This window comes from Argopecten irradians, chromosome 9 (assembly GCF_041381155.1).
Source record: "Argopecten irradians isolate NY chromosome 9, Ai_NY, whole genome shotgun sequence".
Classification (NCBI taxonomy): domain Eukaryota; kingdom Metazoa; phylum Mollusca; class Bivalvia; order Pectinida; family Pectinidae; genus Argopecten; species Argopecten irradians.
The window spans coordinates 10,239,299-10,264,817 of record NC_091142.1 but is presented as its reverse complement, the minus strand read 5'-3'; the positions used below and the strand labels follow the sequence as shown (position 1 = coordinate 10,264,817).

Here is a 25,519-nt window from a genome sequence, read left to right as displayed (position 1 = left end):
ATATCATGATTACCTGCATTACCTCATACGCAACACATCTGTAAGGGAATATATTGAGAATATATTATTAATCTTCATAATAGGGAAAGGATAATTTATTAATTTTTAAAGCTCGAAGAACATTATCTTACATTATTATAAAAATATTTTCGATTCACCTTATGACCTTGACCTTTTCCAGAGCTTGGTGACCCATATTGTCTGGTCAGTATAGTTCATCATCAACAGCGTAGTCTCAAGGTCTCTCCAAAGTCATCACCCAGGAACTCTCCAAAAATGTCGCCCAGGAGCAGGAAAATATCAGGTAGCCAGCTTTCAACAGAGCAGGACGATGTACTCCGGACAGCGGCGGTCAAGCAATCGGCCACTCCTCATTGGAATGATGAGTTCCAATTGTAAGTCTTTGGCATAGATTATGAATAGAATCAATCAGTATTCATAATATTTTTTTCAGAAATGAAATATCCTTTTAGATTTTAATGTCCTTATTAAAAATGTCATTAGATCTTATATCTATTTACCTTGCAATTCAACTAAAATATGTCATATAAAAATAATTAGAAAACATATTTTATAAATCATGAGTAATCCAATACACTGAACATAAACCGTATAGACGATTATTTTCACGCTATAGAGGGTCATCCTCTAAGTCGTGAACATTTCATTCGTGAGTAATTGGTTAAATCATATATGCCCTTTAAGTCAAATCGTGAGATTTTGATTTGGTAAAATTTAGTTTTCTAGTTTAAGATCCACATCGCAAAGATTTTGACCGCAAAATACCTCTCTATACGTAATCCTGTAATGTGAATTAGACCGTTATTATAAGCACATTTTCTATATATAGGTTAATTGACGAGCTGTTGATGGACGAGATCCATGTCTATGTGTGTGACCAAGAGGTCGAGAATAACGGTGACGGAAAACACCACGGTAACGACGGGAAACACCAAACAGATAAACATCATGGAATTAAACAGTAGGTCAGTAATGACGGGAAACACCAAACTGTTAAACATCATGGAATTAAACAGTAGGTCGCTTTAATATAGCGAGCTAAGTTAAAGGGAGATAATTCAAACCCACACCAAACAACTGTTAAACATCATGGAATTAAACAGTAGGTCGCTTATAAGTTAAAAGGGAGATAATTCAAACTCACACCAAACAACTGTTAAACATCATGGAATTAAACAGTAGGTCGCTTTAATATAGCGAGCTAAGTTAAAGGGAGATAATTCAAACCCACACCAAACAACTGTTAAACATCATGGAATTAAACAGTAGGTCGCTTATAAGTTAAAAGGGAGATAATTCAAACTCACACCAAACAACTGTTAAACATCATGGAATTAAACAGTAGGTCGCTTATAAGTTAAAAGGGAGATAATTCAAACCCACACCAAACAACTGTTAAACATCATGGAATTAAACAGTAGGTCGCTTATAAGTTAAAAGGGAGATAATTCAAACTCACACCAAACAACTGTTAAACATCATGGAATTAAACAGTAGGTCGCTTTAATATAGCGAGCTAAGTTAAAGGGAGATAATTCAAACCCACACCAAACAACTGTTAAACATCATGGAATTAAACAGTAGGTCGCTTATAAGTTAAAAGGGAGATAATTCAAACTCACACCAAACAACTGTTAAACATCATGGAATTAAACAGTAGGTCGCTTATAAGTTAAAAGGGAGATAATTCAAACTCACACCAAACAACTGTTAAACATCATGGAATTAAACAGTAGGTCACTTTTATACAGCGAGCTAAGTTAAAAGGGAGATAATTCAAACCCACACCAAACAACTGTTAAACATCATGGATTTTTTTAGAAAACATTTTGAAAAATAGATCTTTAATCGTGTCAATGAAAGTTATATTTTTTTATAAATATATTATTGTTGATGTTTCTCTAGTATGTTGTGCTTCCTTTATATGTCTTAATTACGAACAGTTTATGTATTGACCACATTGTACAAAGCTGAATATGTTATAGTGATGACCGTATTTTTCAGTAACGTGACAAACCTATTTAGGCTGATAAGACAGATGGCAGACCACAACAAACATCATGATGGCTGCTGGGGGCGAATTGTCATTCCAATAAGGGTAGGCAGCTACATAAAATATCTTAATTTTCGTTTTGCTTTCTTATGATTAGACTAGCTCTTAATGTTAGTCCGTATTTCTCCACATCAATAGATTTTAATTGACATGTTATTTTCGAAGTACGCACCTTAATTAATTGAAAATAGTTCGTAAAAAATGAAATTATTATACAAAATGCCAACATCAAGATGATTTTCAAAGCTATTGGCCCATAGCAAAATTGAATCATAAAAATGTATTACGTGTTTTATTGATACGCTGGAGGTAATTTTTGAATTAAGTACTCTGTTTTACAGGACATTCCGGCCCATGGCTGTGACTGGTGGTGGGATATCCACCCATTGTCTGGGAAGTCTAAGCCTGCTGGTCGTATCAGGTTGAAGCTAGATATATCCCACAGAATGGTGAGTACTGGCAGTGATGATAGTGGCATATCGTAAGTAAATAATACGCATAGGGAACATAAAATTGCATTCAATGTAAGGTTTGACATGTGTGAGGATGAGAATAGCAATGCGTGACATTAAAAGACTTAAGAATAGACAGTGAGTTTTATAAAGACTTTACAAAAGCTTTATCACCATAATTTATCACAATCAACCCTCATGACGATTTCACATTTTGTTGTATTTCTATCGTGTATCGATGTGCCTATTAATTTCTGTATATAATTTTTTTATATTTTTGAATTTCGCTTCTATATATCTATAAATTTTTGTTACAGGAAAGTGAGTTTGAAGATGATGAATGTTTCTCTGTAGAGGACTATTATCAGGCTACGCAACAGATCTATGAACACACAGCAAAATCAGCAAAGGTAGATAACTCTATATATGGGAGTCAAGGGAGACAATCTTTATCTTTCAGCTATGGTAGATAATATCAGATCTGATAGCCAGGGGAGATAACTCTAAATCAAGATAGGTTAATGCATAGTCTAGGACACTAATAGCCAAGATATATTACACTCGATATGACAGCTATGGCAAATATATGACCACTTCAATTACACTTTTCTATTGTGTTTTCAGGATTCGGGAACTCCGATGGAACCCCACCTATCAGCTAAGGAAAGGCGAATTTTGGATAGCTTTGCAATTTCACACAAAATCGGAAAACTGTCACAAGCTGTTGTGTAAGTTTTACCAATGACAATAGATATACAGCATCAATTTAAACTATCATATCCCAAAACATAAGGTTAATTAATATTTTCTAGTCACGTAGTGACAAAGATATACGCTATGAAAAAATGGTTGCATCTTACGATTTTCGAAATTGTTCATTGAAAATTCAAAACTTTTCTTTTAGCCACGTGATCGTCTTGCTGGAATGGACGACTACGAACGAAGACCTTGTCCACACTGACCACGCGCTAACTACGGCCATCCATGACCTTCAGATGACCTGGGTCACTCAGCAATTAGACGTGTCGACTGTCACCCAGAAGATGCCGCTCACAGATGCAGAGGTGGCTGTTGGTTGATTTTCTCTCTCTTCGTGCTAAACAATCTGTATTATTGATATCTCGTTTCAAGGATTTACTCTCTTACTCTATTCCGTCTTTGCACATTACAGAGTTAGCTCCCTTGCCAGTAGGTATCGATTGTTACGTCATTATTTTGTGAGCACAATTCACGTCGTTTTCTCTGAAACTTATGACGTTATGCTTGTGAACACATGACGTCACAATCAATACTTACCCGCAAGGGCAGATAACTCTGTAAAATGCAAATCCGGAATATATAACATCTTCAAACGAATAGAAAGTTTGTTTTGGAATAAAAGAAAAATGACAAATCTTTATTTACTTAGGTTATAAGATTAAACCAATAATTTAAAGTGTTGCAAGTTTGCTTAATACCATATTTATGAAACAAAATTGTAAATGAAGGAAAATATTCTTTATACTCCATATGATCCAAGGGATATGTGACCATTGTGAAACAATTAAGGTTGTTCTTATCACAAAATGAACAATTCTAAATTTAGTTCTAATTTTAAGATCAATAAAATATAAAGTTACCCGTTATAGACTTTGACAGAGCGGTTGTTGTGTATTACAGATCTCTATGTACAGGAAGGCCGCCACCAGATATATCGCCTGGGTATCGGATCACCTTGAGGAGCTACCTGTACTATTCCCTCCTTCTCTAGACAACATTAACATCCTCAAGGCAAAGTTAGGGTACGTATTCTTACTTAAGGATTAACTTGAATAGATTTTCTATGTTATGGAGATATAACACAAAATCTGAGTGTACTCTAAATAAACCGCGAAGCGGTTTATGATGAGAGTACACTCAGATTTTTTTTATATCTCCATAACATAAAAAATCTATTCAAATTAATCCTTATAATTCAATTTACTAAAAATAATCTCATTTCAAATTCATTTTGGGACTCTTTTGTTATGAAATTATTACGCCGTCATCTCAGCCAATCAGAAGCGACGTTACAAACGGGACGCCATTTTTGCCTTTATGGGCTGATAAAGTAAATTTTTAAGCCAATGGAAATGCTCCTTAACAAGCAAAATTGAATTATATCAAATTATTATGCAAAGTTAGGACGTAATTCACAAGAAAGTTGACATATTATATTGTGTTTACATTGCAGAGAAATTGCCTATCTATACAATAACGATAAAAAAGATAAATTCAGTTTGTTCAAAAAGTGAAACATGTTTTTAGAACATTCTTCAAAAATCTATGATGTAAATGAAAGTTCTTTTCTCTTATCAGGATTGTGATACAACTTGTAGAGCTTGACCTTTGGGAGACCAAATCTGCACCACTCAACAACCTCACAGCAAAAGTCCTTAGTAAACTTCAGGTATGTCACGATGCATGATGCAATCAATATGTCAATGTATAGAAGGATACATGCCAGATGGTACCTTTGTACTAATACCATAGATTACTGAATGCATGCCATTGTTGACTAAAACTTATGTGAACATTTTGATAATTATTGTCTGACAACCAACACATCCAGACGCAATTGCTATGTTTCCGAGCATTACATTTTGAGTATACCACTTCATTTTCGCGAATATTATAGTTCGCGTCTTAGTTATTTTCAACATAAATGCATAAATCAAAACGCATTATTAGAGACAATCATGAATTCAATCCATTAATGTAGTATATTCTTATACAATCATTCGCAAAGCATATTAGAATTAGCGTTTGAGTTTTCTCGCGAAATTTGTATCGTGAAAATAAATTGGTATATCTTATTACGTGGTGATCACACATATATTCCTAACAAGTCAAATATTCAAGATGGAGTAAACATATACTATAAAGGGCTATAACGTTCTTACAGGATGATGTAGATGAGTGGATGGACATTAAAGTGGCTGCTATAAAGAAACATGACCTGGTCAAGGACACTGTTATCCCTGAACTGACCGCCCTTGGGGAGCTGGTCAATCACGTGTCTTCTCATCTCAACTCCATGGGTGTCGTTAAGACACTCTTCACCGCACTTGGCATCGTCTATTATAGGATGGTGTCGTTTGCTGTCGAGAAAAAGGTAATTATAAATATTATTTCTATCATGAAAGTGTGAAAATCAAAGAAATTGAATTTTCCCTTATTGCTAATATCACTGTAATTTAGAAAAAAATTCATAAGACTAACATAATTTAACACTAGATAGAGGTGTGCTACAGATGTGTATCTCAGATTTAGCCGTTCGTTGTTAATACGTACTTGCCTTCTATAAATGTTATAAGCGACAATTTCATTACAGGTATATTCATTGTCCTTTTCTATACCATTTGAGCGTCAACTGGTAAATGGTTTTTATAATATGTAAGCAATAGAGAATGTTTAGGCAGTCGCTAAAATCGTTATCTAAATAAGGTTATATTAATGTTTCTAACGTGTGGCGTATGACTAAATATTCTAGCCTCACTACCAGTTCCATTTATACTGTTTATGTGTACAGATAAGCCCAGTGATGAAGGAACTGATGATGGAGATGGACAGATACCAGAGACGCTACCACAACTTCGCTGTCAATGTCACGGCAAGTAGTCGTCTGTCACTTAGAGTGTACTTCGCTGTTAGGAGGTTCTACAACATCATTCGGGACAACATTAGTCGACGGTCAGTACCACAATATTAAACTTTTCTAAGATGTTTTATCAAGGGAGGTAATGCGTAGTATACTGTCGCAAATTCCAAAATTATAAAGGGAACTTTGCAAAAAGTCGCAACATACTGCAGTCTCCTATAACCCACATTCATCACACTTCAATGTTCGAATCAACGTACCAAACAAAAAGTGACATCTGAGAATTAAAGTGGATTGGGTCCACTGGCAAGATGGGAATATGGGTTTCTGAGAGGGAGTATGGGCAATTAGGAAAATGAAACATTGGACGAGGGTGGATCCATTGACGGAATATTTGGAATGTATTTTGAGCATTATTTTTAATGACTTACAGGGATGTGTTCCGTTTGTCTATATCCCACTATCAGCAGTGGTACCAGGAGGCTCTGGTGTTCTGGGTCCAAACCTTCAGGACAGAATGTACCAACCGTATAGAACGCGCCCTGGAGATCGACAAAGATGTACGTACAATAAGTAATAACTGATTCATGATAAATCTGGCTTTAGAATTACCGATGTGATATGTTTTGCTATCATTAACATTTTCTAGTGTTAAAGATGCTCCACCGCCGACAGAGCATAAATGATATTCATTTTTTGAACAATAATTGGTGTTAAATTATGTATATATATATGTCTTATTAAGACAAAAAATAATACAAAATAATTTATTTTGCCTTTTGTGCTAGCGCAATCAGTACTTCATTACATATAGGATATAATGCCACGGATTTTTTTCGGGATGCAATTAATTATTTTTAATGTTTTTAACTTGAAATAAAATTAGAAGCTCAAACTTTTCAATGGCTGTAATTATGAAATGTATGTAACTTTTGTAACCGAAGAAAAATACTAAATCGTCTGCTACTGTTTTTGATATAGAAAAAAACAGCATTTGTCAGCGGTGGAGCATCTTTAATAATTTGAAACAGGCATTGTACATACGTATTCGAAATGAACTGTATCTGAATGTACAAATTAATTATATTATTCTTTCTGAAAAGTAATGGTTGATGGGAAATTATGGTAATTCATTACTTTATAACATGTAATAATAACTTCACCATTTTTATTTAATCTGAGAAAAGGTATTAACGTTTCTCCATCGCTATATGCTCTATTATCATATGAAACAAACATCAATGTCGGGTTTTTTTTTATCTTATAGGTGGTCGTTGTTACATCTCTTGTGAAATTTTCTAATTCTTCGGTTGACGTACTTTCATGCTTCGCCAAGGTGAGTTTAATTTTTTTGATTGATGGAAATTAGAAAGTACTGCTGATGTTGTCAACCAATTTGACTTGCCATAAATTATACTTTAATAAAGCAAAACTAAAACTATGTGTTTAGAAAAAAAGAAAAAGGCGGTGTTGGATTTGATAACATGTCATACAAACGTTTTGTTGCAGTATCAATATTATTTGATTGTTTCAGATTACAGAAGAATGGCGTCAGATCGATTTTCATGACCCGGATTCGGCTTTGATGGGCGTGACAAAGATTACAGATGTAAGTATTATCATATGGCATAACTAAAATTGTCTTTTATATTTGTCTATATACATGTACAACTTACCTATCTTTGAAATATAGAGGATCTTACATGAGTGGCTATGTGATATGGAATTTATCAAACGAGTTCAATAATTTGATATGCCACGAGCCTTTAGGCTTGTGGCATATCAGATTATTTAACGGGTTTGATAAATTTTGTATCCCATAGTCACGAGTGTAAGATTCTATTTACCACATAACCGTTAATAATAGAAATATAAGTACAACTTATATATAAAAAAGTAGAAACCCGGCTCGGATGTGACGTTTCCGTCTACTGAGACAATCATGCTACGTCATATATAGATAATGACGTCAAATCTACCTGTGACGTCAAAAATATCTGTGTCATCACACATGTGTCTTACGATATTTATGACACGGCCGTATGACATGGCTGGATGTCCAGTTATTGATAAAGTAAGTTTTACAATATATAAATTCATTAAATCTTATCAAATAAATGTAACATTATTTTTAACTTGTAGTTGATTTGTGATGGTGCTCGGATGTATGGTGAAAAGATCCATTCTATGTTAGAGAGGAACGGTTACTATGACGACTCTTTAGAACAGTTTGATGTGACGGAGCGGGTAAGTTATAATGCAAAAGATAAAGTCAGACTTGTCTAAGCGGCAGCCTCTTTATAAAGACTATTTGCTTAATAAGACCATTCATAGAGTTCCAAATGGCTTATCCTAACACAATTTAACTATAAATACGTGTTTAAAAAACCACCTACCAATAAAGACCTTTTTGCTTGGTTCCTTAATTAAAGTGGTCTTTAAGATAGGTTTCATTTATTTAAATATCGTATATCTTTTAAATTAACATATGTTATAATATTTTATCCACAATTTAAAACTGCAAATTAATTTATTATCAACTATTGATTTAGTTAAGCGTACATAGCATTACAACCACGGTTTAAATCATCACAACATTGTTTTATGTGTAAAAATATACAGTATGTAATTTATAACTTATATAAGTTATATTTTACCTTTTCTATTGTAGCTCTGTATCACGCTGAACAATATAGAACATGTCCGACAGTACCTGACGGAGCTACCACAACTCCTCGACTGGGATTCTGTAGTCATGTTGATCTCCACTAGATACGAAAACGATGACGTCGGTAATCAGGCACAGACGACGTTAAGGAGGCTCATGGACACTGCAAACAAGGAAATCATACTGAAGAGCTCCCTGCTTCTACAGCAAATTACAGAGAAAATGAAAGTAGATATCGCTCGATATATGGAAGTGTTCACCATTCAACATCCAGAGAAACCTTCGGTAAGTCTAAACATTTCCCCCAAAAATGCCTGTGTTGTCTAGTGGTTAGGGTGTTAAGACATTTACCATTAGTCATCTACCTTTTCATGTCGAAGTTTAACCCCAGGTGTGATAGTTAACAAGTATTGATTGTTCGTCGGTGGTTTTTCTCAAGGTACTCTGATTTTTCTACTCTTCCTTAGCCTGACATATCTTCAAATGACCTTTGCTGTTAATAAGGACATTTGCATGAAGCATTACATTATAAAACCTTACATCCCGTTTCTTTAAAAAAAATAGGAACATTATATTTATTACACTCTAATATTTTAATGTCTCATGATTGGTTTATTAACTTTAGACAAAATAGATTGGAAATGTCTTTAACAGTTTTAAAAGTACTATAATGTTAATATGTTATGGATAATTGATGTAATCTAAGATATATAAATATAATCCGTGTGTTTTATTTATTTAAGTCTGTGGATCAGCTGATTGGATACTTATCGACCAATTTGAAGACACTACACGACCGTCTAATGTCGTCCATCTTCCCTAGGATGATTCTCCAGTTGTGGGATACAATCGTTAGTCTGCTGGACCAACAGTTACAAGTTGGGGTAGGTATATTAGGATAAAACTTTAAGGATGTTAGAACATCGTGCGAAATCTTATTCCGTTTGAAGCATTTATGTTTCCACGGGCATCAAAAAGGAAACAATTCAATTATCAAAAATAATTTGTATTATTCAAATTTTCTATTAATTCTTGTATATGTCATAATTAATTAGAAGTTGCATTTGTTATATTGAAATAATCCCTTTTGCTACTAATTGAGTAAATGTATAATTTGATATATCGTAGTGAGCAAAAATGTCCTTAAAATATATTTATCATTTGATGTCTCCATTTAACTTTTAATGTCTATGTAAAAGTATATATAAAGTTTAATTGTGTAAATTTCTCTAATTAACAGAAAAGACCTGAATATTACATCCAGATGAAACAGGTAGGTGTAACGAAAGACAATGCTCGGCTATTATTTCCTTTTAGAAAATATTTCTAACAAATTTTCAAGAATAAACGTAAAAATGCATAAGCAAAACAAGGTACAGTAGAGTACCATAGAGTCTAAATCGCTGTAAATTTACCTTCAAGAGAAAAAATCATACACCCCCAAACTAAATCACTAAAAACTATCAATTATACTATTATATTTTTGTGTGTTTATATGTTAAATCCAATACTAAATGAAATGACGCTTCTTCAAAAACAAGAATCTTTGGATGGGATTTCTTCAGTTTGTTCTGAAATAATACCAAATTCTTGGTTGGTTTGATGTAACAAAATAATATTTGTGTTACAGCACGTCCGGGCCCTGACGTCCTACTTTGTCCGTGGTGGCTGTGATGACGACAAAATTGATTCTGTTCACTTTGAATCACTCAAACACAGGATTGACACCAACTGTATGTCAACAGAAGATCTGATGTTAGCGTATCTCAAGTCACTGGCTGATGACATGGTAACTATACACTTTTTGTTAACCCGAATTAAGAGTTGTATTCATGTATGTGTAAAAAATACAAACTATTGGGGGAAAAAGGTGTGTGCGTTTTACTACAATATATTAATCATTGCATACAATTTGATTGGATTGCTGATGGTAAGAGGGTATTGTACAGCTAAAATGCTTTGATAAGATATACCAAGTGTCATGAAGGTACTATATAGCCAAATGAAATTTATCTTAATATACGTCTATGTGCACATGTTTTAGAAACCGTTTATCAATATAAGTCCTACATGTACCTAGTTTTCTATTGGTGCATAATATTAACAACATAATTTGTTAGAGTTATTTGCCCTTGTCGGTTAGGTACTGATTGTGACGTTGAATGTTTATGAGGATATCGTCATCCGTTTCTTGGAAAACTACATGAGTTTTGCTTACAAAAAAGTAAAGCCACAATCGATACATACCCGACAGGGCAGATAACTCTGTGATATATAAATACGGATTATAAATGGGTAGACATATCGGTGGTATCAAACATGACGTGTCTGATCTTTAGTTTGGATGACGTTTCTGACGATGCTATTTTTTCTTATTGGAGGAAACACCTGTGGAGTATTTTGGCCATCTTGCTATAAAGACAGCTTACCTGGAGGAGACGAGAGGAAACATCACATTGTTTGTTAAAGGTAGACTACTTATTTTAACTCTTTATTTCAAGATAAACGTTCTTTAAAGTTTGAGACAACTTAATTATAATTCAATGTTTTCTTAACTTTTTCAATTCCTGCAAGATAAATATAAAAGTAGAACATATTTGTTGGTTTTTTTAACATTTTTTTCATGAATAATATTGTTGCAAAAACAAGCTCTGGAACACATAAGGAACTAGTTTTATAACCTTAGACTTTACCTAAATATTCAAAATATCAAACTACATGCATACACGCACAGTGCATAGCATTAATCAAGAAATACAAGGTATATATTTATTGGTGAGCTAATCAAAAAAAATATAAATATTTTATGTCTGACGTTATATAGCTGAACAATACCCTGGAAGTATATTTAAAGTGTGAAATAAAATTATTTTGCGTTTCCAGTGATAAGAGCAACTGACCTACCAGGTTTGGACCCCTCTGGACTCAGTGACCCCTATGTAGTGACCAGTGTCCTTCCACAGACCATGTTTGGTGAGCATAAGACACAGAAAACAAGAGTCGTGGAGAAAACTCTCAACCCCGTCTTCAACGCAACCTTCCAGTTGTAAGTGGCCATGATGTAGCTATATTCATGTTCTGCAAAATAAAATCTGAATCAATTGTGTGAGGTATTAAGACTCAGTTTTCTGTTTAACTAATATTTTATTTTGATATTTCAAAATAAAGTAAATATTTTGGAAAAGTGAAAGCTAGCTTAAAATATTTACAGGTTAATCAAATCAATCAGTGATGGGAGAATTTTCAATTTCAACAAATTTCATTTCAAATATTATTTGAAAAGGGATTGAACAACAGACATAGCCTATATAAGTTCTCTCCCTAATATGGGGGAATATGATTCACCAAATATAAAAGAAGACTTAATTATGACTTTGAAACATTCATCATTAAATTCAAAACATTTTATACCATGGAATACAAATACATTGGAATCATACAATGGATGTTTCTAAACTCAGGAAAAAGTAACGTTCGAGCAGCTACAATAATCATTTGTAAGAATTTGTTTCAAAAACTAAAAATCTAATAGATCAGCAGGGAATTGAAGATTCTCTATCAATCTAGAACATTTTTTTTGATATATTTCCATTTTATATTAACCATTGTTATATGAATTTTTTCAGCCCAAACATCCCCCAAGAATACCTGAATACCAAAGGAGCGGTCATACTTCTAAGTGTGATGGACCACGACCATTTTGGCCAGGACGACTATGCTGGCGAAGTGGTGCTACATCTCTCTGGAGTGGAGCGTATCAACATGTCGGAGACTGTCGACGCCAAACCTGTCGTAATGATGGCTGTCAAACGATCAGTCACGCCCACGCATGGCCCATATAAGGTATTTGTTGGCCCATATAAGGTAAGGGGTTGACCTATTCAATAGTGAATTGGAACGAAATCGTCTTTGCTATACAATACTCTCTTCTTCAATCGGGTTATTTGGTACCAAACAAGTCTTTTTATCAAGACGGTCAGGGTTTGACTCTTTAATCAGCCTGGTCACAAGGTTTTGTCGATTTAATCGAATTTTTACACGTATTAAGACCTTTGCCAACGTCAATCATGGACAAGTGCTTTGTTTTTTCCTGGTTATGGTTGTGAAAACAAAAGCCATTTTCTAAAGAAAATGCTTAAAGTCGCATGCCAGTTTACGTCAAAAAGTCTTTGTATGAGTTGGTTTTGTTTTAAAGAAAATTATTGTATCAAATCTATGAATACATTTTGAATAATGACTTTCGTCAAAAACCATGTTTCAATATGTAAATGTCTTTTTATTTCTTTATTATTTGATTATTTACCTTATTATAGGTGTTGACGGAGAGGATACCGTGGGATCGGTCAGCCAAACATTACGTGACAGAGAGGAAACGCTTCCTGGACGTGAAAACAGTCCGGACAGATCAACCGTCCAAAATGTCCAGCTTCTTCTCGTTTCTTAAAGGTCCAAAAACATGAGCTCCTAATAAATTAGTAACAGCAGATGTCCATTCCTGCAGAAGCTAATTGCCTCACATATATATGGAAATCCCTGCTTCCCTGTGTGCATTTCCTTGGAATTAACGCCTAGAGCTTTACCAGGAACTAACTCCTGGAACGCGATTATAACTGATAGCTGGCTAGGAAAGATGGATGGCTACGAGAAGTCTGTGATATCTTACCTCAAGTTTACTATTAAGTTTACTTCTTAACGCAATTGTTATTTACATAAAGCTTCCCAGGACATGCAATTGGTTTTAGGATTCCTAAATCAAGATCGCATAAAATCCAATAAAGCCAAGGAAACTGGTTAAACGCCATTATTAGTTTAAGTGTACTTACCTTCATCATACACCGATGATATAGCTCTATTATGATATGTGTCTCCTGTCTAAATAACAGTTTGTGATGCAATAGTGCTAGTGTGCTTTACGTTTATCCATTGACTGGTCTGAAATGTGGAACAAACATCTAAATGCAAACTGAACGGAGACGGTGCAAAATAGAGTACATGTAATTCCTTATCCAATCTGATGTTGTTATCTGTCGACTATTTGTGATCAGATGTGATACAAGTAATACAGATAACTTGTGGTAAACAAAATGTCTTGTTCGCAAATGACTTTAAAGAATCTCTCATCATATTAATGTCAATTAATTTCAATTAAGAATATATGTGGAGATATCAAAATACCACAATATCCTGATGTTCTGAATTAATTAACTTGTAGAAGAAAGCGTTATTCCCATGTGTTCAACTTGCAGATATATATTGTACATATATGTATATTAAAACATTTTGTAGCAAAAATAAGTGCAATAATTGTAAACATGCTTTTGATAGAAAATATACACGACATCATTACTTATTACATAGCCAAAATAGTTGACGATTATCTCCCTTTAAGATCAAAGTGATTGATTACCATTCCCCAAACTAACCAAGGTGGTCGATGATTACCGAAATAGTTGACGATTATCTCCCTTTAATATCAAAATAATTGATTACCATTCCCCAAACTTTCCAAGGTGATCGATGATTACCCCCCTTTCTAACCCGGTTTCATAGCGTTATTCATTATATATTACGACCTATACTATGTTTTAAATGTAGTTCATATTAAATTTACTAAATAACATTGTTTTATTACTGACTGCGTTATGTATTATTAGTATTATTTAAATTTATATTTCTTTTTCATGTTTTGTTTATTATTTTGTTGAATAAATAATGAAATACCCTAAATAGTTGTCCTAGTTTCATTTTTCACAAAAAAGCACATGCATCAAAAGATGATGAATGAAAGTCTTGTTCTTTTAATCATTTTGTCCTATAAAAAGTAAATTTTCGGATGAAAAAATGATTTCAAACACAAGCGATTCTGTTGAAATGTTCGCTGTCGAAAAATGTGAATTACAAATAATATTTATTCGGTTAAATACCGATTTCGGTAAATTGACTCTTGCCAAAACTTTTTATAGTGATTACCTAAATAAACACGATCTTCTAGTTGGTGCATTATGGCTTTTACGCAGGTGGATCCTCCTTACTCGATTGTTATGATCAAGACCCAGTACAGTACCACCAAGCAATCAATCAATATAACACATTGTGTGTGATCCTATGAAATGTTCATTCCCTGCTTATAACACATTGTGTGTGATCCTATGAAATGTTCATTCCCTGCTTCTCCGTCGAGTCCTGTCATCGTCCATCTCTTTGATCAAGTAATACATTGTACCTGTACTTTGTACAGCCTCGAGTAACCTACTATCATTTTACTAACAGATCATTTTGGTTGTGCCATTTTCTCTCATATGCATCTTTAATCTGTTTTTTCCGTGCCTCTGTCAACTATCAACCTGTTTGGAAAACAAAGACCACATGTCAATGTCTGTTGAGTTGTTAATGCTGATTCTGATGGCAAATGTATATGATCAATCCCTTCTACACCATTATGTGCACGCTGCTGTCCTTCGCGGACAAGGTAGATCATTTGCACCGACTTCGTCCTGCATATGTGCAAGAACACATGTTCCTGACTCACGTCCATCTGCCAATGCACAGAGCACGTAAAGAAAGCTGGTTTGATATTATCTTGAAAGTCTGTAATTTAGTTCCTCCGAAATTTCCTAAAGTCTCATATTGCAAAGTGTTTTGCTGAATGCCAAACCTGATCATGCTACATGCTAACTTCGTTGGTCGAGTATGCGAACATGCACAAGTTATGCTATTTATAGCTGCCATGTTTCTTCATGCCGTTTGCTCGAGTTGTCTTGTATATAATGTTCCATTGGATTTCTGATGGCGTGTATCAATTTAGTAGTATATCTTCGCCGGCGCATGGAAAACTATGTGACATAGAATAATATGCATTGACCAGATCTAACGATATTGCAGCATGATAGCATATTGTTTCTGGGCCTCTAGTAATCTGGGACATAACACTTACGGTGCATGTTCTTCGACCTCGTACTTTACACATTAAATATTCCAGACCATGTACTTCCAATAAAGTAAATCTTGGATGACACAGTAGGCCCGATGGCTGTGTATCATGAAATATAAAACTTTTGACATAGTAGGCAATGGTGTCCACGTTTTGTCTACAAACTATAGAGCACATCCTTAAGATGTATCTAAAGTACCTACACATTCTCAGAAAATATTAAGTTTGTTAAATATTAATCTTTATTGATTCTTGGACAAAAATTACTATCAAAACAGTCGAAAATGATAACATTTTCAAATTCGCTTATTTCATTTCGGACGCTTACTATGACAACTAAAATTGCAAATAGTAAACTTCCATTGCAAATTAATCATGTATGTACTGAATATTTCAAATTCAACAACTGAATTTCTGAATACTTAGTCATGTAATTAATGGCTTTGAGGGTCAAAATTTATACACAGTCCTTTCACATTTTCCTGCTAAATGCTTAGACATCACATATATATCGTTTCCGCTGATGGTTATTCTTAAAGGCAAATAAAAATGACAAGACATTTTGATCAATATAGAATCTTTATTATGCATCACATGTCAAAATCTCATCATTGTCCTATTAGCTAGTTTAGTGAGTGGGATTCATCAGTCTTTCAATTGAAATTACGTAGGCACTTTATCTGCTGTCCTTGAACCTGCTTTTGGAACGTTAAGTATAAAGTAGGAGTATCATATGATCATTGTCAATCTCATCTGAGGCTTATACTAGGCATAATATCAATATCAATAGCTTAATATTATACTAGGCATAAAATAAATATTAAATGCTTCATATAACACTAGGCATAATATAACTAGGCATAATATCAATATATTATTATTAATATCTATAGCTTTTTATAATATTAAGCATAATATCATCAATAGCTTAATATAATAGTAGGCATAATATCAATATATGCTTAATATAACAGTAGGCATAATATCAATATCAAATGCTTAATATGATACTAGGGCATAATATCAATATCAATAGCTTATAGACTTATAATATATAGTTAGGTATAATATATAATCAATATCAATACATGTAGCTCATTTAATACTAGGCATAATATCAATATCAATATCTATAGCTTATTATAATACTAGGCATAGTATCAATGGCTCAATCTAGTACATCACGTGATAATTACTAGGAATGCGATTGGATAAAGGCCATGGTCTATTTTGCGTCAGTTCCATGCCTTCTTGACTACAGGAGACTATACCTGACTACGGGAACTATACCAAAGTATAGTCCCCCGGGAATTACACGCAACCAAATATATGATGTCATAATAAATGTCATGTGACGCACTAAATCTATTATGGCCCTTTCCCTCGGGAACAGTTCTCCTATAGTGTTGTCTGGCCAGGTATAGTCCCCTCATCTTCGACTCGGGGACTATACGTCACCAGACAACACTATAGAGAGAACATTTCCCTCTGGAAAGGGCCATAATAGAATAATAATAGTAGGCATAATATCGATATCAATAGCATACTAAAATACTAAGCATATCATCAATATAAAAAGCTTAATATAATACTAGGCATATTGTGATGAACTTAAAATAGCTATATATATTATTAGGCGTGCAAAATGTATACACGATATAATTACGAAAATTATGATACATAAGTCAAGAGCATAGATAACACTGATCACCAGTACAAGAGTATAGATAACACTGATCACCAGTACAAGAGTATAGATAACACTGATCACCAGTACAAGAGTATAGATAACACTGATCACCAGTACAAGATTATAAATAACACTGATCACCAGTACAAGATTATAGATAACACTGATCACCAGTATAAGAGTATAGATAACACTGATCACCAGTGCAAGAGTATTGATAACACTGATCACCAGTACAAAAGTATAGATAACACTGATCACCAGTACAAAAGTATAGATAACACTGATCACCACTACAAGAGTATTGATAACACTGATCACCACTACAAGAGTATTGATAACACTGACACTGATCACCACTACAAGAGTATTGATAACACTGATCACCAGTACAAAAGTATAGATAACACAAGAGTATTGATAACACTGATCACCACTACAAGAGTATTGATAACACTGATCACCACTACAAGAGTATTGATAACACTGATCACCACTACAAGAGTATTGATAACACTGATCACCACTACAAGAGTATTGATAACACTGATCACCACTACAAGAGTATTGATAACACTGATCACCACTACAAGAGTTTTGACAACACTGATCACCACTACAAGAGTATTGATAAAACTGATAACCACTACAAGAGTAAAGATAACACTGATCACCACTACAAGAGTATTGATAACACTGATCACCAGTATATATTAATGGAATTTTATATGGGTCTGTAAAGTGGACAGGGATACCTCAACCTGAGTGAAAGATTTTGGCTGGTCAACCCGAGGCTTGCCAAGGGTAACGATGGCCAAAATCTTTCATGAGGGCTGAGATATTCCTGTACACTTGACAGATCCATGTTTGCTTCTTTTTCCCCACATACTTTATAAATAAAATATGAAATTTTCATTGCTTTCCAGCTATTTCATCACACCATTATCACAGGAATGATGTTAGGTGTCAAAATTGATGAGGTTGTCGACAATGCACACCGCACTAACACTGGATGCACTGATGATGTCACGTAATTTTTAGACGGTAATCTTATATTAGAATCCGCAGGATATTCCTGTGAAGTATGGAAGAAGACACAGTAGAATATAGATAACATAGATAACCAATAACAGATCTATATGTATAAGATCCCTTAACAACATAATTATATAATTATATTTTTAAGATTTAACCTTTACAAAATTTTAAATATATCATTTTTACTAATTACGATGATTTGAATCTTGTAAATATCAGCATACATGAACACTTTGTAAATTTGGATAAAATACAAAACAAAGATTTAAAAAATACATGTACATAGCATATGACATGATATTATGACATACATGTATAATCTATAATACTTTGGTAATACAATTACTGGTAACAGAAAAAAAATCATTAGAATATCTTCTTTATTTAATTAATGAGTATAATTTCTAGGGTACAAGTTAAAACTATCTAGTTGCTTAAAATATCATTAATAAAAGGAAACAACAATAATGCTTATATAAGATAATGCACACTGTAACTGTAAGTAAAGGCATAATGTGAAAATCAAATTAATTAACAAAACAATAATATTTGTTAAAGTAAAGAGTATATATAAAAGAAATATAAACAACAACAAAATGGTAACAACCAAAATTCTTTCAGATCTAATACCATAAAGATAAAAATACAAAACATGCAAAATTACATCATTATTATGCTCATAAGAATATCTGTTATTTTAAAAACTAAAAATTGGTGATTTTACGATGGAAAAGTTAGTACCGAAGGTACATGTATACCTTCAAAAAGACCATGAGACTTATCATGTGTGATAAATATGTGAACTTTGTTCGATCATAACAATTTAGAAAGTTTAAGGTCAGATAAGAATAGTATTGAGTATTTGCTTTCATAGTCTATTTCTAATAATTCTATTACACATGTATATAATTTTTTGAAGTGTTGGCCAAAAGTATTTCTCTGTTTATAATTATGCTTCCACAATGCAATCAAAAAGCTTATTTGTGAAAATTAAACAGGTAGAATTAAGTTATGTCCCTTTATCACAATTGGCAGCTAGTTGAGTACACCGGCTTTCTGCCTGTAACTTGTTGCTGTTACTTCTCAGCTGAATTTTATACTAGATTATCTCCCTTTAGTTTGCAACTAGATTATCTCCCTTTAGTTTGCAACTTATGTATTATATGTACATACATTCACGAGTATTGTTAGGGAGTATCAATTATGACCCTTTACATTTGCAAGCGGAGCATAAAGGAGTACAATTTAGTAACATGGGTTACGTCCCTTTAGGTTTGTCTAAAGTTTTTTTATACAAAGCAGAATAGTTTGGCAGCATAGATTATGCCCCTATATACAGATCAGGCCAAGTAGAGCAATTAAAACACAGTTAAAATACACTGAAAGGGACCAACAAAATTACTTTACAATAAGTATAGATCATAATATACATATAATAATCATCTTACAGAAAACTAGACAGGAAATGAAAAAATGCTTCGTTGTAAGCCTTTTCGTCAGTACTGTTAGCAATAAGAGTTATTCCCCATTAACATTATGTTAGCTGAGATCCATAGACGAGTAATACTGTTTAGAAGCTTTTAGGGACTCCTCTGGATTGTACCTAGGGGAGTATGACAGGAAATCCTTTGCCTTTTGATAGGTAAAGGAAAATGATGTTTGTGTAAAATAAAACCCAGAATATGTAAGGCTTGAATCTAGAGTATAGATAGGATACAGTAGATATCCCAGTATGGTTAAAAGGATCGTGATGAGATACATTACAAAGCCTGGTATTTTGTATGTGGTGTATTTCAATCCACGACATTCCAAAAACTCCTGCTGTAATTTGTTAAAAGGATGAACCTGTGTGTCATCAGCTATAAGGAAATACTGACCTGCCACCAGGTCGGACTGTCTGATCAGGGTTCTCAGTCCACAGATAAAGCCCCAGGCGATGTTTCCGACGTATCCAAATTGACATACAGCTGTCTCGGAGCCAGTCTTTGGCATGCTGCCATTGTTTTTGTGAGCTGCCTGAAGACCTAATGTAAAACAACCCAGATCCAGTTCTCCATACATGGTAGTAGGCATGAGTGCCATCGTCTTCATCTCATCTCCTATAAATACACAAACAATTACCGGATTATAAACTGCTCCTTTTTAACTTGGAAATGGTGTATGTGCCTTGTATTCCAGAGCATCTTATTCTGTATCACCTTCGATATTCAAGGGTTTCTGATTACTTATGATCTCTATACCCCTGGACTATGTCATAGTAAAACTGGAGGCAACAGAACAACACAGGTAATTTAGTCCTTTGATGCACATCAAAGAGCCATATAATGGTACACTGTGGATGACTGTGTGGCTTTGAAGTTGGGCGTCTCTCTCACTGTAGTCTTCAAAGAAAAGTTTTGCTGGTCTGAGATAGGTTTAGAGTGTTTCCTCTGAGCTACCTTCAGTTTTATTGTGAAATAGTCCAGGAGTGTAGAGATCATAATTAATTCGAAACCCTGGAGTTTCGAGGATGTTTATGTAATGATTTTGCATAATATAGAGTTATCTGCCTTGCAAGTAGGTACTTATTGTGACGTCATGTTTTTGTTAGTGTAGCGTCATACTTTTTGAAGAAAACAATGTGAATGTTGCGTTCACAAATAATGACCACACAATCGATTTCTACCCACAAGGGAGCTAACTCTATAATATGCAAAGACAGACAATTTACATGCAACACCTCAATTCATCTAGCAAATTAGAAATAATGTTCATCAAGATGTATACTGTTTAGGTATTAATGATATAATTACCTATTTTAAGTTGTCATGTATCAATAATGTAGTATATAATTATAAAAAAATATATATAAATCTAAAGTTACAATTTTTTTTACAAAATGAACTTTTTTCGATTAAATTTCATTTTGACACCCTCAGACAGTTTCAAACAGTAAATGCCCCTTTGAGGTTTCTATTCCATAAATTAAACATAAACTGTTATTTCACAATAGTATTGATATTACTTGAATCAACTTTACAAATGTATTTTCGCATAAAACAATTGTTCACACCATCGTTATTTTCAAACTCTTTCGAATCGAAAAATTACATGAAAACATGTATCTTGCAAAAATAAAGTGTTTCACAGTATGTTGTAATAAAATACAAACCTTGTGGTAACTTGTCTCCATTAGATTGCAGGACGATGTTCAAGGCTTTCTGTTTACTGCTTCCATAGTGCCTAAACAGGAGCTTGTTTTCCGGGAGAAGCGGAAGGGTGCACTCGGTTCCTTCGAGTACCTCCTCATATCCCTGTACACACGTTACACTGCCACAGTAGATAAAGTATGGCACACCCTCCTCCTTACTGATGTCTACAAGTGTCTGGGTACCTGAAACAAATATCGGAATGTGTATAAAAGAGCGAGTCCAACACGGTAGTTCCTTCCAGTAAGCTGATTTTTTAATCAGATAGTTGTTGACATGTTTCGACTCTAAGCGAGTCGTCCTCAGAACCCGGAATATAATATCGGAATGTTGAATTATGAAAAAAAAAATGTTTGATGACACAAATTTGAAGATTTAGGGCCTTTTCCAAACAACTCTGATTCATTGGTTATTCAAATTTGTAACCAATTATCGGTTTTATTGGGTTTTTATTCAACTAATTTCCTATTTATTTTTTTGATCAATGACCCATCACTAATTCTATCTTGTAGGAAAATCTACTAATACTGATGATACCTTTGATGTTAACTTCAGTCAGTCTGGATTTGTTGGGGAACATTTTGGTTTCTATAAAGGAGGCTATGTGTAGGACAGCTTGAACACCTCTACAGGCCTCTCGAACCTTTTCTTCATCTAATAGACTTCCTTCATACACCCTCACTGGGCAAGTTGGCTCATAGTCTGCAAACACAAATTTTAATATAAACAGATATTCTATCTATAAAGATATAAACATTGAACACAATCGAACCTGTCTATAAAGACCTCTCACAACACAAAGAAAAGATGGTCTTTCAGACTTCAACAGATTGTGTTGAAATTAGCCATTCAGGACCCCTAAAAGTGGTCTTATTTGCAGGTGGTATTTTTATCCCTTAGCGAGGATTTATTGTATAATGATCTGACCTTGATATGACCTTTATCATACCTATCTTCATCACCTTATCTGATCATTCTCAAATCCTTTGTCATCTTTATCTTTTTGAATTCTATACTGGAGACATAAGCTTTTTATTTAGGTTGCTGTACATATTCTATACTGTACCTAGCTTGTTTCTATAGGATACAAGGTCAAGGACTCTGATCTCACGAAGGCTAAGGTCATCTGCTTCCAGGTGGAGATGTTTCAAAATGTGTTGCCCAAGGAAGCCATTTCCACCAGTTACAAGAACAGATATGGAGTCCATTATAGATGAGGTCAATGTTCAAAGACTTCAGCAATAAGTGGTCATCAGTTCAGGATGGCAGTTGTCAGTTGAACAGGTCGCTCAAACCTTTTCCTTATCTAACAGATTCCCTTCATACACCTTCACTGGGTAATTAGGCACATATTGGTCTGCAAAGAGTAAACTGATTGATTAATATATAGCAAATGTTGATTTAGTCTTTGAAAATATGCATGATCAATATTCATTACATCATGATAATAGCTAGACAAGTCTACATATACATACTACATGTTTGACTTTTGTTTAATAGTGACTATTTTACATACACAGTAGCAAGTGTATGGATTTCATTCTGACCTATCAGAGTTACTTCCCTTTATTTCACTGTCGGTAGTGACAAAGTATATGTAGACGAAAGGGAACTGTGATACATGTAGATAACAATGATGGAATCTCTAGCCATGCTTTTATTATTACACATCGTGTCATCTTCTTAAGATAAATGTATAATAATAGATAACATCACAGATATTATGTAAATTGCTAATTAAATTTTGGTTGATGCAGTTTTTAATTGTAGATACTATGCCGATACACGGAGTTGAAAAGCAAAGATAAAGAAGAAAAAGATTTGGACCGCAGAATCATATTAATATATGCCAAGATATTACTGAAATTTGTTTAGTAGAAGCGTTTGTTTGTTGATGCAGCTTTTCTCAAAATATTGGCATTAGTATATTGCATCTATTTTCAATACATTCGCGCATAGAAATAACTATAGTTTTTGCATTTGTGTTATGTTTCATTTTATTATTTTTTATTAGGACAATTGATGGATGCAGGCTGGAAGCCTCTATATCTATATCAATAATATACATTCATAAAATAAGTAAATAAATTCCAGTATATCAATGGCTATGATCCTACAATATAGACTATTAGATTTTAAAACAAATATTGTTCCAGCATAGGTATTTAGCACGCTGATAAGTCAAAGACCCACTATAGACTTATATATATAGATATATATTAGTCTATAGTGGGTCTTTGACTTATCAGCGTGCTATATACCTATGGTTCCAGTGTTTATCCAACATTACTTCAAAGTTGTATACAGTATCTGCATCTATAATATGTTGCAGCAAATTATTCCATATGTCTACTATTCTGTTACTCATATTTAAATAAATACGATTTGTGAAAATATTTGGGAAAAGCTAATTTTAAAGCATTTATTTTTTGTAACCAATTCACATTCCAATTGGGGTACTGTATACTCTATGCACAGGGCCTCGTTACTAATGATGATATATATAAGATAGGTCACGTCTATTTACAAACATTAATGTATGTAAATAGACGTGACCTATCTTATATATATCATCATTAGTAACGAGGCCCTGTGCTCTATGCAAATTGGTGGTTTTTCCCGACCTGTTGTAACGTTATACTCCGCGCACGCGATCGGTTCTATTTAATTACTTTCAGTCGAAATAATACAATTGTATATCCTGGACACATACAAATTGTAATGAACACTGAATATAAATTATATATATTTGAACCTTCAAGAAGTCAAGTCCATCTACGGAGTCGAAACTCTCCACCAAAGGTTGGTGCAAACAGATCTAGAGCAAATGTTTACAAATAAACTGCAGGAAGTCATTTATAAGATAAGAAAAGATAACTCTAATCACTCTGTACAAAAGGCATACGAGGCCTGTTCATTGCGTACGAACGTATGCGCAGTTCTGAATTAAAATGATATTGTCGTTTGTCAAATAATTTTGTTATTTTACTATATATTTCCTAATGCAATATAACATATTATGAAAAATACATATTTATTATCATACAAGATAGAAAATAAAATAATCGAAAGTGCATAAAATGTATTGATATTTTTTTTGTACTGTTTTCCTAAATGTCAAAGTTTAAAAAAACCAGTTAACTTATTTTTTTGGTTGAAAAAACCCACTAAGATAGCCTATTTTACCGAAATTTACAAATTACAAACATATTTCCTTTACATTAAGAAACATCGGACTTGGTAGTGTCCATAATAATTGGTATAATCGATGCAATCGTCCATTGAACAGTCAGCATTCTTGGCGATGCTATTTCCACAATTATAAAGCTGCCAGTAACATCTTGTAAATATTCTAGGACTGAAAACCACTCTACTTATATACCATTACAAAATTGATCTCCATATATAAACACTGCATTTTTGCGGGCTAAAAGCTGACTTGTTGATCGTTTCTCATCATCTTTTTACAATGAAAATGAATAAACAGGAATATAATCACTTTCTTTGCAAATGACGTCACCCGAAATCAAAGTGCGCGATTATTGATTGTGCGTGAAAATAGAGCCCCAGTTGATAATACGTGACGTTAAATTACACAATCAAACAAATCATAAAATTAAAACCGAAGGCGTCCATATGTGGAATGTTGAGAGAAAAATCTGGACTCAAGCACATTTAAGATAATATTTACAGTGATTTTCAAAAAGTGTTCCAATTTGCATTGGGTAGCGTCGCGTAACAAGTGAAGATTCCCATTACGTGCACTCTACATGTGCAATGTACGTTCATCTTATGTATATGTGCATCAAGTAATTTTTGAAAATAAAGAACATTATATTCAATTATATCCAATTGAAGC

The 25,519-nt window shown here is 33.6% G+C and overlaps 2 protein-coding genes across 7 annotated transcripts in view; one reads left to right on the top strand and one right to left on the bottom strand.

The window, feature by feature from the left end:
* LOC138331401 (protein unc-13 homolog D-like) overlaps positions 1–14,534 on the top strand; it is a 42,362-nt gene extending 27,828 nt beyond the window's left edge. For 4 of the 5 annotated variants that reach the window (XM_069278991.1, XM_069278993.1, XM_069278989.1 and 1 more), the window contains exons 5-27: positions 182–395; positions 851–982; positions 2,026–2,119; positions 2,416–2,523; positions 2,844–2,936; positions 3,151–3,254; positions 3,431–3,596; positions 4,186–4,307; positions 4,864–4,954; positions 5,450–5,659; positions 6,077–6,237; positions 6,579–6,705; positions 7,413–7,481; positions 7,680–7,754; positions 8,288–8,392; positions 8,817–9,098; positions 9,557–9,697; positions 10,054–10,086; positions 10,444–10,602; positions 11,195–11,282; positions 11,697–11,859; positions 12,440–12,656; positions 13,127–14,534. In XM_069278991.1, the coding sequence (XP_069135092.1) occupies positions 182–395; positions 851–982; positions 2,026–2,119; positions 2,416–2,523; positions 2,844–2,936; positions 3,151–3,254; positions 3,431–3,596; positions 4,186–4,307; positions 4,864–4,954; positions 5,450–5,659; positions 6,077–6,237; positions 6,579–6,705; positions 7,413–7,481; positions 7,680–7,754; positions 8,288–8,392; positions 8,817–9,098; positions 9,557–9,697; positions 10,054–10,086; positions 10,444–10,602; positions 11,195–11,282; positions 11,697–11,859; positions 12,440–12,656; positions 13,127–13,273 (3,101 nt within the window). In that variant the 3' untranslated portion in view covers positions 13,274–14,534. The remainder of the gene's footprint in view (positions 1–181; positions 396–850; positions 983–2,025; positions 2,120–2,415; positions 2,524–2,843; positions 2,937–3,150; positions 3,255–3,430; positions 3,597–4,185; positions 4,308–4,863; positions 4,955–5,449; positions 5,660–6,076; positions 6,238–6,578; positions 6,706–7,412; positions 7,482–7,679; positions 7,755–8,287; positions 8,393–8,816; positions 9,099–9,556; positions 9,698–10,053; positions 10,087–10,443; positions 10,603–11,194; positions 11,283–11,696; positions 11,860–12,439; positions 12,657–13,126) is intronic. The other variant, XM_069278990.1, reaches the window with a different exon arrangement.
* Positions 14,535–17,822: 3,288 nt separating this feature from the next.
* On the bottom strand, positions 17,823–24,518 carry LOC138331399 (3 beta-hydroxysteroid dehydrogenase/Delta 5-->4-isomerase type 2-like). Of its 2 annotated transcripts, none has more exons than XM_069278987.1 (5): positions 24,416–24,518; positions 22,727–23,017; positions 22,198–22,362; positions 21,624–21,845; positions 17,823–20,571 (listed from the first exon to the last, which is right to left on the bottom strand). In XM_069278987.1, the coding sequence occupies exons 2-5, from the start codon at positions 22,866–22,868 to the stop codon at positions 20,012–20,014; spliced, it is 1,089 nt and encodes a 362-aa protein (XP_069135088.1). In that variant the 5' UTR covers positions 22,869–23,017; positions 24,416–24,518; the 3' UTR covers positions 17,823–20,011. The 2 variants fall into 2 exon arrangements, with proteins under 2 accessions (XP_069135088.1, XP_069135089.1); XM_069278988.1 differs by having other exon boundaries at positions 24,440–24,469.
* Between the last annotated feature and the right edge of the window lie 1,001 nt (positions 24,519–25,519).